This window comes from Capsicum annuum, chromosome 7 (genome assembly GCF_002878395.1).
Source record: "Capsicum annuum cultivar UCD-10X-F1 chromosome 7, UCD10Xv1.1, whole genome shotgun sequence".
NCBI lineage: Eukaryota > Viridiplantae > Streptophyta > Magnoliopsida > Solanales > Solanaceae > Capsicum > Capsicum annuum.
In genome coordinates, this window is record NC_061117.1 from 226023263 (window position 1) to 226041579 (window position 18317).

General features: G+C 36.2%; 3 protein-coding genes across 3 annotated transcripts; 1 reads left to right on the top strand and 2 right to left on the bottom strand.

Annotated features, from left to right (window-relative positions):
* Positions 1-2580: 2580 nt before the first annotated feature.
* Positions 2581-6809, bottom strand: LOC107878868 (WPP domain-interacting protein 2). Its single transcript, XM_016726027.2, has 2 exons — positions 4872-6809; positions 2581-3439 (listed from the first exon to the last, which is right to left on the bottom strand). The coding sequence occupies exons 1-2, from the start codon at positions 5971-5973 to the stop codon at positions 2754-2756; spliced, it is 1788 nt and encodes a 595-aa protein (XP_016581513.2). The 5' UTR covers positions 5974-6809; the 3' UTR covers positions 2581-2753.
* Positions 6810-11527: 4718 nt separating this feature from the next.
* Positions 11528-15298, top strand: LOC107878869. Its single transcript, XM_016726029.2, has one exon. It carries the CDS (start codon positions 11528-11530, stop codon positions 14549-14551), a length of 3024 nt encoding a protein of 1007 aa, XP_016581515.1. The 3' UTR covers positions 14552-15298.
* Positions 15032-16190, bottom strand: LOC107878870 (PRA1 family protein G2). Its single transcript, XM_016726030.2, has one exon. The coding sequence runs from the start codon at positions 16188-16190 to the stop codon at positions 15606-15608; it is 585 nt and encodes a 194-aa protein (XP_016581516.2). The 3' UTR covers positions 15032-15605.
* Between the last annotated feature and the right edge of the window lie 2127 nt (positions 16191-18317).

The following is an 18317-nucleotide window of genomic DNA, read 5'->3' on the forward strand; positions in this document are numbered from 1 at the left end:
AGTAGAAATTAGATGGCTCTTTCTTTCTCTACTTTTTTAAGATAACTTTTTTTCACGGCCCGAGCCGAGGCCCCTGGCCGTGACGGCATCCCGAACCGTAAAGACCTGAGAGGCCCCTTAGCACGTGACCATAAGCATTACTCATGTGAAATAAAAGTGCGGAAGATAACTGGAATCATGGCAGTCCCAGACCAAACTTAAAATTTCATAACATCAAAACCATAAGAAAAATCCAAATCCAATCTAACACAGTCTACAAAGCCTCTACTGAACTTAGCATACTAGTCTGTCTAAGTCGGAACAAGGCCCCGACCGGATCATAAATTTAAAAGGAAACAACACATAGGAGGATGCCTTCCGAAGTAAGGGAGGCCCACCAACTCTCAATATCTGAAGTTGACAGGACCACGAGACTGTCCCTCAGAACCTGAAATATAGGGGGTTGATACTCGAAAGTACTGGTATGTAGAACAATTCAAAAATATAACATATATTTTTATACAACATAAGTGAGAGCATTTAATAAAGCGATTTAGCATAAGGTAAATGAAAATACATGGGCATAATTTGATGAGCTTCGACCATTCTTGTAAAATACTGACTCAACTTTTTGTATTACTTTTGAGTTAGATAGTACACCCTACAATTACACAGGCTATATAGAATCCGCCCTTAACTTGGCGGCCAAACCCACAACCCAAGTTTGCCGCAAGGGCTGGAGTTTTTGATTCTGATATGCAAAGGGCACAAGGCCAGCGTATAATCCCCTCTTTCAGGGCACATCCCCTCTTTTAGGGCACAATAAATCTCATATTGCCAAAACACGATTTCAGATAATGAGTTATCTGATCTTGTGCTTTCTTCGGGTAACTATCTAACTCTCTTCAAACCCAATTTTAACCTTTCAAAATAATGCTTCATGATTATAACATTATTTACTTTCATGCTAAGGGAATTTCGTAATAGGTATCGTCCTATCTAGACTTGCAAGCCATATCATATCATGTTCATAGCCCCTTTCTTTCAAAAGCATATGAATGACCACCCAAAAGATTTAAATATCGAGTTCTTATTTCGAAAGCACGTAAAAACTTATGCAACACACTCTCTTTTCAAGACTTAAACATGCGGTGGTCAATTCAATCATTTAATTCAAGCATTATCTCCATTAGGACACAAGAGCCTTTAGAATAAGAATCGCCTCCTTAAAAACATATGAAATAACAAAGTATAATTGACCAAAAGGCATTTATGACTCAGAAAATATCATCATTCATAAAGCAGTCCCAACATAAATTATACATAAGTTTCATGATCAAAAATCGGACTTGTAATTAATGTTCTCCAACCCATTTAACAATTCATAACATGGTAATATCATAAACTTCATCGTGGAAGAGAGATTTCCCCCAAATCATGCTCATAAAATGCTTTTCGAAAACTCATACCATGAATGCACATGATTATAACACAAGTTTCTGAAAAAAAATACAATAATAAACACATATTTCTTTCAAAATGAGTTCATGATGTATTCAAACGATTTCCAAAATCCTTTTCATATACATATATATAATCTTTAAAACTCGTTAAAAACGTAAAATTTATGCCCATGAGATTTAGGATAGTCCCACATACCTTTTGACAGAGAAAAAATGAAAAGAAAGTAGAGAGATTTGTCCTTGGAGATCAAAATCCCCAAAATCTAGGTGGTTCCTCTTCTCTTGCTTAAGGGAAGATGATATGGGGATTTGAGAAGTAAAATAATGTGTTTTTAAGACCCTAATTTCGTCCATATATGACTAGGAACGATTATAGGGTGTGAAATGACCTCAACGTCCTTAAAATAGAACAAAATGGAGCAACTTATGGCGCTTGGCTTTTGCCTTGTGGCGCACAGCCAGAGCCCACCTCAAGGTTGGTGTCGCACAGCCAAAGCCAACCTGAGGCAGTGTGCTTTGATGATTGCTCCGTGACGCAGGGCCAACGCGGACCCTGGACAGGGTCCCACTCAAACACTCATAACTTTTGACTCCGAACTCGGATTGACGAACGATTGGTCGTGTTGGAAAGAAGACTCAATGGGCTTTAATTTGACACATTATAGGCCACAAAGCTCCTCATATTCTAGGAATAATAATCGCTGGAAGTTGACCCAAGAAAAAATCATCGACTAAAACTCAACCGGTAAGGAAGTGCTCAATTTAACTTTGAGCTAAGAGACTTTTACGATGTATACTCATCTCCAAAGATGTTCTCACACTAAAGCATTGTTATTCACACTTATTTCCAACTAAGAACCATTGAGTTCGGGTCTATATACGCAGAGAAAACGGTTCAACTTTAGCACGAAAGTCTGAGGTGTTACATTTTTTTTTTACCGTATTACACAATCTTCATTATTATTTCAAGTGAAGTTGAAATCACAAAATTTACTACTGTATTAATTTTTTTGAAGCCTGAAACAAACGTTTTATCAGTCTTACCTTGAGCCACAGAGCCACCCTGGTAATCATCTAACACATACTATTGAAAACGGGAATACAGAGCCTATCTAACAACCGGATAATGAGACCAGGCTAAAGAATTTCTAAGAGCTTACCCTTTTATAGAAGCAAAAACTTGGCAAAATGAGAAGTAGGTATTTCAGCTATCTATAAACATCTAAAACAAACTGATCTAACACTTCAACATTGCAGGATGACGATGTTGATAACATAGAAAAAGAAAAGACAAAAAAAACTTCGTTAACATTAAGTGGGTACAAGTTCGGCATGATCAGGAGCAATCTGCATCAGAAAAAGTCCGATGACAACGGCCAGCAACACCAGCTGTATGAGAAGACACGAACTGTACTTGCAGACTTTCTTCTGTAGCTTTAGCTTTTCATCTGTGCTGCTTGCTAAATCTTCACAGTAACTTTCCAACTTCTCGGCTTGTGTCTTGAGCATTGCAGCCTTTGCTTCTGCATCTCCTAGCACGTGCACCATCCGTGCTTGTTCTGAAGCTAAGGTCTTCTGTTCTTCCAAGAGGGTAAGTTGATCCACGGCTGCACTTTTCAATGTTTGGGTTGTTCTTGATATTGTCAAATACTGAACTTCGGCTTCAATTTTCTGTCTAAAGAGACCCTCGAACTCACTTTCGATAATCGTTTCTTCACTCTTTGAGCTACTACCTAAAATGGTTTCAAGTTCGGTAACTCTTGCTTCCTTGGATTTAACAAGGTCTGTTGCCTTCTGAACTTTGTCTTGCAACAGTAATATATTCTGCTTTAGGCTAACCAAATCAGACTCCAAGGAGTTAAGAGAATGTTGAGCACCATCCCTGTGCTGTGACAGCAGGATATCTGAGTCATCTGAACTGAAATCTGAAGGTATACCAACATCCTCAAGCAAATGACCTGGAATATCTTTCCCGATTTCTCTGAATTTCTCAATTTCTGGGGAGAAAACACGTCAACAAAATTAGTCCCAATTGCGTGGATAATCCAGAAAGCCAACGAGTTTTTTCTAGAAACACTTAATGGGTTTATCTGATTTTAAGTCACACAGATAAGGAAAGCTTAAGGAATATACTTATTCACCAAAGCATTGTAAAAACTAAAAACATACGACATAGTAAAGCTCATCCAAAAACAAGAATATTCACAATGAAGGAACTGGTCAACTACTTCATATGATATACTATGTACTTCCCTTTTAATGTGTTTCTGAGGTCAAACAGGACCAATGCGGATAACCAATAAAGAAAATATCCTAATACGGCAATGATAGGGATGACTAAACTGGAGCGCAGAGAACCTAAGACGGTCCATCTAATGCTTCAAAAGCAAGAAACAAAGTTTTATTTGACCAAGACTATCAATCAAACTCACATAAAAGTGAATTTTGCTTCTCTGTAATTGTTCTATCTACAGTCTTCTGCAAACAAAAGTTTTATGTGGTTCATGCAACAGGGAAATCCACGAAACTGTGGGGTGCAGGGGAGGTGTTTGGATGGAGTGGGAGCAACAGATGTAAATGGAAGGTATGGATGCAGATAAAAGAAAGTTAAGAGGTACTTGTATGAGACAGGGAATTAGAGAAGGAAGTGGTATCAAGTCCAGATAGACACAGAAAGAATAATATGTAGATTGTTTCCAATTAACATGATATTGAACTTTACTGATGGTTTCATGACATGTTTTAAGTTGAAAATGGCCTCTGTATCAGGAAATACATTGTCAACAAGATCCGCTATTGCTAATAGAAATATATGAAATATCAACAGCTTCACAGTATAGCCCTGAAGTTATCATACCGACAAGGCAACAATAACTTTAAAGAAACATTAAATTGCAAAATACATGAGATACACACACATTATAGCATGATAACCAAATATAAACGATTAAATGCCTCCTCGAAGAGAACAAAGCATAGTCCGTCTCCAAATGATTCATTAGGCATATGCACATTATTAGGATTATGAATTCTACCTCCTAAAAAAATTCACTGGCTTATAACCTAAGTTGTGCGGACACTTTACTTTCAATGCCGCACCCCTGTCGGATTCTCCAAAAATACTCTAGCTTTGACGAATCCGACACGCACCCGTTGACATTTTTGAAGAGTCCGAGCAACATAGCTTATAGCTTGATGTTATTGTTCCTGTAATAATGCTAGCATATATTCCTTGACTGATGCCCAAATAGGCAATGTCACACATAAGTACCACCCTCTTAGCATATTGATTAAACCAGAATAACACCGCCTTGTACAACATACAGAATATGCAAAGTAGAACAAATTTATAAGGCAGATCATGATTTACATTGTAATTTATCATTTAAGAAGTAAAATTGAAATGTTCAATAGGAACAAAGGATGTACCTCTTGCAAGCGCTTCTTGAACAGCCCGGTAGTTGTAGATAGATTCCATCAGAGGATCACGATCAGTGGATGAACCTTGATTCTCACTCTTATCTTCCTTAACCTCCCACGGAGATTCAGCAGCTAGATCTTCTTGTGACACATTTTCAGACTCCCTATCATTTCCTCTCTCGAGACCAGCCCGAAGTTCCTCACCAATTGGTCTTTCTCTGTCCTGAGCTTCATCACTGGATTCTCCATCATAAATATTTGACCTTTCACCCTTTGTACCATTACTTGTAGCATAGTTACCCTGCATAAAGAGAAAATTAGAGCTCCGCGAGTCAGATTCCATGCTGGAATGGGAGTTTTCCTTCTCGATTTTGACCCTTTCTCCTCTAGCCTTTTTACTAGTTTCAGCCCGACCTTTTCCCCGATGAGGTTTCTGTGCTGAGATTCCCAAGCTCTTCCCACTCAAACTCCTCAACCAATGCTTGTCAGATGGAGCATACCTTACCTTTGGAGCACTAGCTGCAGTAGAAGACCTAATACTTCGATCCTCACTGTTCTCTGATTCTGATACAGCATGGAAAATCGGCCCAATTACCAAACTAGAGTCGCCAATTACATCAAATCCCTCAACCAGAACACCAACATTCCTAAACACTGCATTCGTAGAGGAAACAGATCCATCACTTTTTTGAATCCTTCCAGCTGAATTACCAACCGGATTCGCCAAACCCCGTTTCAACACCTTACCACTGTTAACACTACTCTCCCCATCCTCCCTACGTGATTCCCTCTTTATCCTTTTCCATTTCTTCAACCCAAACCCTTTCGTCGTTGGAGATGATTTAACCTCCTTTATTTCTTCAATTCTTTTGCCTTTTACATCATCCAAATTATTACTAATAGTATTATTAACCCCAGAAGGACTAGACCCATTACTCTCTACCTTGATTTCATTATCCTGGACCAATTTACTAGCTGAATTTTGACTTTCCATTTCCATCACATTACCTTTTACATCATTATCCCCAACAAGACTAGACCCATTACTCTCTACCTTGATTTCATCATTCCGGACCGATTTACTAGCTGAATTTTGTTCTTCCAACTCCATCAGTACACAAAAACGAATAGGAACTTAAACTTTTTTTACAATCCTCCCAAACCAAGATAAACGCTCTCTAACTTGATTTCGTTATTCCGGACCGATTTACTAGCTGAATTTTGATTTTCCAAAAGTCCAAAGATGAATATGAATTTAAACTATTTTTAACGAACCCAGCTCAAGATCAATTATCGTTCCAGCTGAGGGAGAATGATTCAAACAAAATATCTCCACAAAATCAATTACGTTATTTGCTTCGATAAATTTGCAGCTGAATTTTGATCTTCCCAAGTCTATTACGAAGACGAATATGAATTTAAACAAAATTTATACGAAACCCAGATCAAGATCGAGAAAAATCAACCTTCATTCCAGCTAAACGATTCGAATCAATTGTTTTGATAATTTGACGGTTGAAAAATCGTCAAAATTGAATGTTGTTCATTGAATAAATTTGCATTGCATCAAAAATAGGGAAAGGAGAAGCAATATAGTAACTAATAAGTAACTGGGCGTACCTTTTCGTTCATAATTATGGCGGATTTTTTGATGAATTTGAAGAGAATTGAATAATTGAAAACCCTAGAAACCGGACCGATTTGGGAATTTTACAGCCGCCCCGGAACTGCTACAACTATTTATTATTTTCCTTTTACTTGGTGCATTTTTTTAATACCCGCATTGATATTATCGAATTACGGATTTGAATTTGTGTTAGATTCACATTAAAGAGTTACGTTTTGAAAAAAACGTATGATTCAAATATAATTTTTGTTAATTAAGGACACGTTGTAATATTTGATGGTTATTCTTATTATAAGTTTAGTTAGATAAGATATTATGAATTCATGCAGTCGAGCTCAACTGATTTGATTTGGAATGGAAGCGTTATTATAAGTATGTTCAGTCTTCTTTATAACGCTAACGAAAACTTTACCAAGGAAGTGGGCCATTCAGACAATTCTTCTTTCCAAGCCCAATATCAGATTGATTGTTTTGGGCCATAATGGACTTTACCATCCTACCTGAAAATCGATACTTACGATTTTAAGTTCAATGCAATAGAATTAGCTTCATAGGAGATGAGCGAGACAGTCATATCCATATTAATCACTTCTTTGATGCCCGACGATTAGAGGGGCTACCCTATTCATTCATTTCTTAACAAGTGTTTATTTGTTCCACACTTCAAATTCTATCCTTCTTAGTCTACACTAATTCAGTTTTCTGTATATTATATGTATACTAATGCTATGTATTGCTAATGGTCGAAAACGACTTCGAGATATATAAATACAGTCGTTATTTGTTTGGATATTCTTTTATTCTATACCGAAATGATATGTTTCATAGGGATTTATAATGAAATATTATTATAAAAAAATGTAATTAATGTGTGTATATTTCTCCTTCTTCTTCTCATTTTTTTTTTTTCGGACAGTGAAAAGATTATTATACAAATTTGTGGATAAACTTGTTACCTTTAAAGTAGACAGTCCAAAAAAAAATAAAAAATGATAATGACAAGTGCACCATACATTTAAATGTATTTTAATTGGTTCAATGAATTTAGTTGCCAAAAAAAAATGAATACATACATCATCATGGTATTATTCAACTATTCCAAATTTCCAATCAAAATCATTTAATTCCAAACTTACCAATCAATCTAAAATTATAATTTATAATATGTCAGGTGGTGGAGAGACAATTCATTACTTGCCATCCAATTACATTCCAACAAAATGGGAATTCCATTTCCAATATATTTGCCCATAAAATAATTTTATGTGCCCTAGTTGATTAAATTTTAATTAATAGAATGGTTAATGCATGTATACATACTCTAATTGCTTTATATTAAAGTGATATTTAAGTGTTACACGTATTTAAAAGTTTTTTTCCTTTCTACTTCTCTCTTTAATTTGTTTCTCGAAGAGGTTATCCTTATAAAATAAAAGAATGATCAAAACTAGTAGATACATACACATATGAAATAGCGATAAGTCGGACATTTCATATAGATCGATTACTTATTCATATATCTTTTAATAAATATTAGGCATGCAATATTTATGTATCTAAAAAAAGTACCGGTTACTCAAACTTATTATTAATTTTTACTTTCGACTTTCTACTATTTAGTTAGTGAAACATTAGCCATAACCAAAAATTGTCAAGGGATAATAAAAAAAAAATAAAGAAGAGATTAAAAAATGAATGCAATTATTAGATTGCATGTTCAGTGTAATGATATTTTTTTTAAGTAAAAACTAAAAACATACTAAAATATTTTTGGCTAATTGCACATGATTTTTTAAATGATTTCATAATTACTAGTACTAGATAAAAGAAAATTCAGGTCAGTAAATAATATTAAATTCCAACACCAATTAAGAAGTGTTGTGTGCACATGTAGTAGGCAGGTTGTAAGAATTAAGAAATGATAAAATGACAGATCTTCATGAAACTTTCAATAAATCATAACAACATCATAATTGTTACAAATAATTAGCCTAATCAAAAGTCAAAATGAAACTAATCCAAGAAAAACTAATTGTAAAGGGAAAAAAAAAACTCAAAATTAAAACTTCCAAGTGTCAATGCAGTGGAGGACCCAGGATTTAAGGATAGTGAGTGCTTAAAAAATTTAAAAATTAAAAAAAAGTAAAAAATCACCTCAATGAGGTTCGAGAATCCGAGGTTCTAAAGAAGCACCATAAGATCAACCTAAATGTCAATGCACCCAAACAACTTTTTATTATAGTGGGTGCTTTTATATGTTTTATACCTATTTTTCTGTATTTTCTATGTACTTATACCTATTCCGCGTCAAGTTTAGTGGGTACTGGAGCACCCCGAAATCCTACATAGATCCGCCCCTGTGTCAATGACATAAAGGGCAGCGCGGAGTACTAAAGCTTATGTCATGTGGGGTCCGGAGAAAAAACAGACTATAAGAGTGTGGACTGATTATCCTATATATAATATCTACTATAAAGATTAAGAGGAATAGAGGATAGAGGGTCTCCCTTTCATAGATTCGGTTGAGATTGATTCTCAGGATGGAGCCCTTCTCAGAGGCGTGTGAACCGAAGTCGACTCAACTCTAGTGTTATAAATAAGAAGAAATCTCCGTTCATATGCACCTTACATTTCTGCTGCGGGTTGTTTTCGAGGCTTGAAGTCACGATGTTCTGATACATGACAACAACTTTATCAATTACTCTCAGACATACTATTTGAAATTCAATGGATAATAAGTTCGTCTATTTATCCTTTTTCCCCCCTCTAAATACCGATATTTTCTTTGAGATAAGAGCCGATCTCGTAGCACGTATTTAACTCAAGCATGCTGATATAATTTTTAAAAAAATAGTAGCATATGATGAAAAATTTGATGGATAATAACCTCGTCTCTCTATCAAAAGTGACATACCGTTTAAAACTTATTAGATAATAAGTCATTCTTCTATGTATCCCTCTCCACTTTTTTTGTGTGATAAAATTTGAATCTAACTCAAACATCATGAAATGCTCAACTTTTACCACTAAACAAAAAGTGCCAGGGGCCATCTATCAGCATCTTGTAAAAGGGGAAGGCTTTTATTGCACAAAAAGTGGAATCCTTAGCCTAACCTAACTATAAATGTTCCTTTTGAATGCCAACTAGTAGCAAGGGCCCATCATGAATCTATTGTCCCTTCCATTCATATTCCTAAATAATATCCTTATGAATTACTCCTATTATTTTTATTCTCTTCCTCTCAAAATAAGTGTTCAGTTCTCATACATTTATTTACATAAGGATTAATTTAGTAAACTAAACACTGTATTTATTGATTTCTAACGTGATTTTTGCTGAAGTGATACTTATTTTGGAATGGGAGGGGTACATGTTAGCACTTCAAAATTGTGGTCTCAAATAGTTTCTTGAAATAATTTAGTTCACTTCACTTGGAGAACATAATACACAAATGCTGATCAAAGAACCTTTTTAACAAATTAAGTTAAGATGAAAGAAATGAGAAATGTACTAATGTAACTACACATATTACCGACATGGGTTGTGGTGTAGCGGTGGGACTACTCCATTCTTAACCAAAGATCTCGAATTCGAGCTCTGAATATGGAGAAAATCTTGTTGGGAGCGATACCTCAGAATGAGCCCCTGCAACGTGTGATCCAGATTAGTCGGAGCTTCAATACGGACATCGAACATCAAATGGAAAACGAAAAAAAATTACACACATTTATTGAGACAGGGGCCTTTCAAATTATTGATGGTTTTAGTGCTCAAAGTTGGACTGGTCTATGGTCCAATTCCCAGAGCAAATAATGAAAACTGTGTCAGATGAATAGAGAGAGCAAACCCTGCATTGCAAACAGCATTGTTTGGTTTTATTCATTCAAAGAGGCATTTCTTGTTTTGAATCCCCTATTCTCCTTGCTGCTTAGCTAGCGTTTTGTCATAGATTTTAAAGCAAATTTTAAAAATTTATATATTTATTTGGACGTAAGTTTTTATCGTACTCTGAAAATCTGTCTTCAGACCAATTTTTGTAATTTCCATAAAAAAGAACAGTTTCGTGCACTAAAACTATCGCTATGCACGATGTTCGAAAAAAAACCCCACCACAAAGATGTATTGTACGCAGTCTTACCTTATATTTATGCTAGAGGTTGTTTCCAAAAATTGATCAGAAGAAATCTTTAAATATTTTCAAATAAAATACATGTTCAAACGTAACTTCAAACTCTCTAAGGCAAAATGAGAATTTAGTGCCCCATTTCCACCAAGGTCACACATAGAGTCCTTGGTTAATCTCCCAATGCCTCTTTTTAAAAAAATTTATGTATTCATTCTGACCAACCTTTGGAATCTGTGACAGGCTGAAAATTATAAACTATAGTAATGCATAAATATTGCTTTTATTACTAAGTTCAAATATGAAATCTTACAACACATAAAACAAAAAGAATGGCTAAACCCAAGATAAAGGGATTAAACTAAGCACAGAGAATATTACACCACTTAACCACTTACACAATCTGCAGCTTCTTTTGAGAGCTATTTTCTTGTAGTAATATTTTATGTTCAAAAACCTCACAGATCCAACCCATATACTAGATTCCCATCTGTAAAGCTAGGGTAGCAGACTCGAAGCAAATGATGTTTATCTTCTCTTTCTTTCTTGGCTTTAAATGAACCAAATCAAGGTAAACTAAACAAAAATCAGTTTTTTTTTTTCCCCTTTTTGGTTCATGATGGCTTTTTGCAGTATGTGCTACATGGATCAAATAAGGTAAAGACTTTCTTGTATTCAATGTATTTTTATTCAAGTTCTTACCAGAGTTTCTTTCTGAGTTCTGACTTAAGGAGGCCCACTGTTGAAAGCTGATGATATGATATTCACATGTGGATTTCTTTCTGCTTTCAAAAGTCTCTACTGTTGCATTCATCTGCTTCTTGAAAGAGACTGTTTTGACAATATAACATTTTGTTACCTCTTTGCCTCCTCAAAGCTTTTCTAGTAGAGTCTTCCTCATTCATTGCTTGATAATGGATGAAGGGCAATCTCCTAAAGAGATCCCAACTGTTGATACTCAGTCCCTCACCATCAAGATTGCTAATACAGGCAGCAAGAAACTGAGTAAGGACATTTTGTCCACTGTTCTTCCTTCAGGTCAAAAGAAGTTGATAGCAAATTCAGCAACATCATCACCATATAACTCTCCTTCTGTAATCTCTCCTCCATCTTCTGCATTTGTTTCAGCATTACAATCACCTTACATTTCTCCAAGGGCCACTTTAGTTACAAATCCAACTCAAGAAAACCTTACTGCTTCTCCTCCCATTAGAGTTGAAAATCCAAAGCAAGAAACTCCCATTGCTCTTCCTACCTCAGTTGCTCACCCATCCCCACCAGTCTCATACTGCGGTTCGCAGTCCGATGATGTCCCCAGCACCTCCTACACTCCACCACCAGAAAGATATGATTTTTCCGATGACCCCACGGACACAAAGCTCAAGATTGTCACCTGTGTCCCAGTTTCAGGACCGGAGACCGATCCGAGGATATCCTTTTCTTTCCCTGTCCCTCGAATTTCGTTTGCCAAGGGCTCCATTTCACCTGCTTCCAATGCCAAACTTAGGAGCTGTGATGTGTATATAGGATACCATGGTCAGAACCCGAATTTAGTGCGCTTCTGCAAGTGGCTTAAATCAGAACTTGAGCTTCAGGGTATTGCTTGTTTTATTGCTGATAGAGCAAAGTATGCAGATAATCAGAGCCATGAGATTGCTGACAGAGTTACATGCTCGGTAACCTTTGGTGTTGTAGTTGTCACCAGTTGCAGCTTTTTCAACCATCTTAGCTTGGAGGAAATAAGATTCTTCGCGCAAAAGAAGAACTTGATTCCTTTGTTCTTTAACACAGATGCTAATGAAATTGCAAGTCTTTTTAACCGTAATGGCGATACCAAGAAATGTAAAGAGGCACTGGATGTAATACTAAAGTGTCATGAGTTCAAATTGGAGACAAATGAGAGTAATTGGAGATCATGTGTGTCGAAAGCAGCTGGGATGTTAAGGGCCAAGCTTGGCAGGAAAAGTGTTGTAGAAAAGATTACAGAAGGCTTTGAAGAGTTACCCTTTCCAAGGAATAAATTTTTTGTGGGAAGGGAGAGAGAAATTATGGAAATAGAGACTACTCTTTTTGGCTGTGGCGATTTTTTTGAGCAAGAAAGTACTGTCCCAAGTGTCAAAGGAGGAACACCGGCTCAATCTGAAGGTCTTGCTGATGATGAAAGTGAAGCTGATGCTGGCAGAGGCAAGTACATAAATCTAGAGATAGGAAAGAACAAGGAAACGAATAAAGAAGCTTGGGTTGAACCAGGAAGAAATTCGCTGAAGAGACCTAAGTACAGAAAATCAAGAAGTGGCAAGGATAAGAATTTGACTACGAGTGTTGTATGCATAAATGGCTTGCCTGGTGTTGGAAAGACAGACCTCGCTTTGGAATTCGCTTACAGGTATTCTCAGAGGTACAAGATGGTCTTGTGGATAGGGGGTGAAGCTCGCTACTTTCGACAGAACATATTGAACTTGTCTCTAAATTTGGGACTGGATGTGAGTGCAGATGCAGAGAAGGAACGAGGGAGGATAAGGAGTTTCGATGAGCAAGAATCAGAAGCATTCAAGAGAGTTAAAAGGGAGATATTCCGCGACATGCCATATTTGATAATCATAGACAATTTAGAGACTGAGAAGGAGTGGTGGGAAGGGAAGGACCTTCGTGATTTGATACCAACTAACACTGGTGGTACCCATGTCATTATCACAACACAACTCAACCGGGTAATGAACTTTGATCCGTTGCATCTGCAGCCATTGACAACACCTGACGCCATGATATTGATAAGGGGAAGACGTAAAAAGGAGTATCCGGCTGGCGAGGTTGAATTCCTCCAAAAGTTTGATGAGAAACTGGGAAGGTCTAGTTTTGGTCTCTGGGTGGTTGGTTCCCTCCTATCGGAACTTGCAATATTACCATCTGCTCTATTCGAAGCTGTGAATCAGGTTCCAGTTGAAGAAACCACAAGTTGCTCGAATCTGTCCATTCCACATCAACAATTCTGCAGAACCAATCCATTTCTAATGAAAACACTGGTTTTCTGTACAACCCTCTTGCAGCAAAGCAACGATAGCAGGGACTCCCTTGCTTCAAGAATGCTTCAGGTAGGCGCATGGTTTGCTCCAGCACCGATCTCGGTGAATTTACTGGCAGCAGCTGCAAAGAAAATTCCTGTAAACAGAAACAGGTTCAAAAAGTGGACCAAGTGTGTGAAAGTTGCTCTATGCTTCTACTCAGGACAGTGCCTGACAAGCCAAGCATGGAAGAGCGAAGAGGAAGCATTACTACTACTAGTTAAACTAGGTTTGGCACGAAAAGCCAACAGGCAAACAGGATGCTGGATCCAATTCCATCCCATCACGCAGATTTTTGCTAAAAGGAAAGATGGACTAGTTGCTGCTAAAGCCAATGTTCAAGGTGCAAGGAAACTTGCAAACCCGATAACAGATTCTGACCATCTTTGGGCATGTGCTTTCCTAGTGTTTGGTTTCAAGTCCGAACCACCAGTTGTTCAGCTCAAGGCAATGGACATGGTTCTCTTCATCAGAAAAACAGCTCTTCCATTGGCAATTAGCGCCTTTACAACATTCTCAAGGTGCAACTCGGCCTTAGAACTGTTGAAGGTCTGCACCAATGTGCTCGAAGACGCAGAGAAGTCATTTGTTTCTCAAATACAGGATTGGTGCCACGGATCTCTCTGCTGGAAAAAGAAGTTGCAATCCAACCAAAGAGTGGACGAGTATGTTTGGCAAGAGGTGACATTATTGAAAGCTACCCTGCTGGAAACTAGAGCAAAGCTGCTACTAAGAGGAGGCCATTTTGATAGCGGAGAGGATCTCTGCAGAACCTGCATTAGTATCCGAACCGTAATGCTGGGTCATAACCATGCTCAAACTTTGGCTGCTCAACAGACATTAGCTAAATTAGTAAGGATGAGGAGCAAAACATGATCCCAAAAGTCACTTCTGGTGGCTCAGTTTTGTTTACAGAGAACATTCATTTCACTCTTTAGTTCATGTAACATAGAAACATCCATTATCAACTGCTTTTCGACCACATTAGTTCAACTTATACAGAATGCATATCAGTTTCAGCTATTTATTGATTTTGTCGAGCAAATTTAAGTATTTAACCGATTGCCACATGATCAACCTACAACATTCGCAATATCTTTCCTGCCGGATAGACAGAGTAGACATGTTGTGTACTACATTTTATGTCTAGTACTGTTTCTCTAGTTAGATGAACCATCTCCCCATAGAATTTGGTTCATTCATTTACTGTAACACCAGTTCTTCCTCATTAAGCCATTAAAAAGATTTGTCTTCTTATCTCACAACCAAGAATATCTTATCTTGGAAGAAAAGGCAGATGTCATTAAAAAGATTGTATATTTTGGTTTATTTCTCAATCAACAGAAGCAAAAAAGATTAAAATTGAACAAATTCATTGAAACAACTGTCAAATACAGCACAAGATCAGTAGCAACAGGTTTTCCTGTAAACTTTTGGAAACAGTAAGCATCTCTTCCTTACATACAAACCAAAACACTCGGTAAATTCACTCACAATCAACAACAACATACCCCGTGGGACTCTCGGGAATGATAGAAAACACATCAACCTTGCCCCTACCTCAGAGATAGAGAGGCTATTTCCGACAGGCGCTTGGCTCAAGGTACTCACAATCAACAACAACAACATACCCCGTATACTCCCCCAAAGTTGGGAATATCCGGGAATGATACAAAATACGTCAAACCTTGCCCCTACCTCAGAGATAGAGAGGCTATTTCTGACAGGCGCTTGGCTCAAGGTACTCACAATCAACAACCAACCAACAGAAAAAAAAAATCAAATCTTTTGTCATCTCTTCCAAATGTATCCTCTGAACATAGCTCCCCTGCCAAAATTCAACCTTGAACAATCAACATAAACACCAAAAAAACTAAATAACAATCAAATAATGTTTGTTTAGTCAGTTGAATAAATTAGCAGGCCAAATTCAAGCAGTTCCTCTTTCAGCATTCGAAATCAATCCAGCAGTAACAGCATCGTCTTCATCAACAAACAACCCTTCCGGATTCCTCAAACTTCCATGAATAACAGAAACCAAAACACCAATCCCTATACCAACCATCAAGTTGTTTAAAATCCCAGTAAACCAAATCGTAATTGCAGAAACAGTTAGGAGCCCTACAATCACAATTAGATCACTAACTTGATGCCCGAAAACAACCATAGGATCCTCCCGAAAGAAGAAAAGAATCAACCACGACGCAAATATCAAACAGGTGAAAATCAATAAAACCGGTGATCCGATGAGCGAACCAGCTGCAAAAGCAGAGATGATAATAGCATAGTTGACGGAGAAGTAGTTCAAGTTCCGGCGGATACGAATTCCGGCGTCGGATAAGGATGTCGGGATGTCGACAGCGTTAGCTCCGGCGAGAAATTCCGGCCACGGTCGAGTTTTGGAGAGGAACGTGTAGAGATTTTGAATGGACCGGTTGATGACGTCACTGCCGGAGATAGGGATGGTCGTGTAGGTGGTGGCAGCGGCGGAGGAGGTGGTGGTTGATGATGGCATTTTCGTGAATTCGGTTAAAAGTTTGACTCGGGTATCTAACCAATAGGGAATAAGGACTCATGTGTCAATTTAAAAGGCGGCAATTTCGCTTTTGATAATAATGATTTTTTTTATTTTATCTTTTTTACGTGACGCATTTTGCTTTAATAATAATATAGCTAATGAAATTGCACAAGTGAAATTTGAGAGGATGTATTTAATTTCTAGTAGAATATTTTCAATATATCTTTGGCTCGAGTAAAAATAATACATGCAATTTGGAAAAAGAAACAACAAGACTGCTTGTTTACTTTCATTTTACGATAGTTAATTTGATTAATTTTTAAAATTAAATAAAATTGAATTAATTTAGTATGTTGAATATACAATTTGGATAATTATATGAAAAATATAATAAGATGGTAGTCTTTTGTTATTAATATAATGAAAAAATATATTGATCAAAATCGATTCGATTTGACTCTCTAGAAATGAATGTTATAAGTCCAAAAGAATGGAGGGAGTAATGATATAAGGGGTTGTTTGGTATGTGGGATAAAGATAATAATCTCAGGATAAAATTTGAAGTTAATTTTATTTCATATAGTTAATTTGAGGTAGTAGCTAATTTTTGAAATTATTTTATCCCACCATTTATTCTAAAATAATGAGATTACTATCACGTATAAAAGATGAAATAAAATACTTTAATAGATATCTCAACTCATTATATATCTTTACTTATTACATCCCGTATATACAACTACTCCAAAGGTTTTGAATAATTATTTATGTCATTGACAGAAACGACACTTTAAATTAAGCTATTTCCATGAAAATGGTCATGGAATTTAAATTTCATTTTCTAGCCATTTCAATTTACTGGCTTGTTCTATACAGTTGCTACACACCTTCTATACAGTTTCTATACAAACCTTATACATATAAATATTCTATACGAAAATTATACAGTTTTGATGCACAATTTATATAATAACTATACATTTTTTACACGTTTTATACAACAATTATATAATTTTCATACACTTTCTATATATTTTTTATATATATTTTATACATATGCATATTTGATAGAACTATACAATTTCTATACATATATCTTATATAGATACATATTCTATTTTACAATTATAGCATTTTTATATAATTTAATTATTATTTCTAAATAATTAAAAAGAAACAGAATATTCAATCAGTTAAAAAGCTTATAGCAAATTTTTTTAAAATATTTTTAAAAGGGCCGAATTGCCCAAGTTAAATACTGTATTAGTATTGTATATAAACTGTATCAGTATTGTATATGAACTGTATATAGACTACGTAGGCCAAAATGACTCAAATTAGGAAATGACTATAAAGTAGAAATAGTATATCCGATTGGTCACTATTTGAAAATTTTTCAAATTTGGGTTATTTGTTTTAAAAAGTGATGTAGAGTGTCCTTTTCTCTTTGAATTATTTATGTAAATTTTTTTGATTTCTTTATGCGTAGATGTGATCATAAGAATTCATGCACGTTTGGTCATTATTTGGGCTTTATCCACAAGGTCCAACAATATGGCCCAAGACGATAACAATATTGTCAACGAAATTTCATAAGTGAGGTCTGAAGACGGTAAAATATACGCAGGTTATGATTCATGTAGATAGGATGGTAGGGAATTGTGAATTAAGATAGAAGGTTAGCAGGTATTAGGTAGATGAATGTTGTTTCGCTTTTCAACGAGATAAGCTTGGTGATGGTTTGGAGCACCTTATTTGTACGTATGTGTGTTCACTTATCTATTAGTATTATTAGTATTATTAGCATTATTCCCATGGTGTCTTGTTCGATTCTTCGTTATCATCAATAGCTCTTGTGCTTCGATTATCATATTATTTCATTGTTGTTACCGTTCATTATGAATGATATGTTTTGGTTGTCATGTCTTCTTCATTTTTCGTATTTCCTTTCTCAAACTATTTCGAAATGTTTTTCTTGAAGCCGAGGGATCTATTAGAAGCAATCTCTCTACCTCCATGAAGTAGGGATAAGATCTGCATATGTTCCGATTTGAGAATTGGACCCATGCCTGTACACAACTGTTTGAGAGGCCCATCTGTAAGATGGGCCTGAATATAACCCAA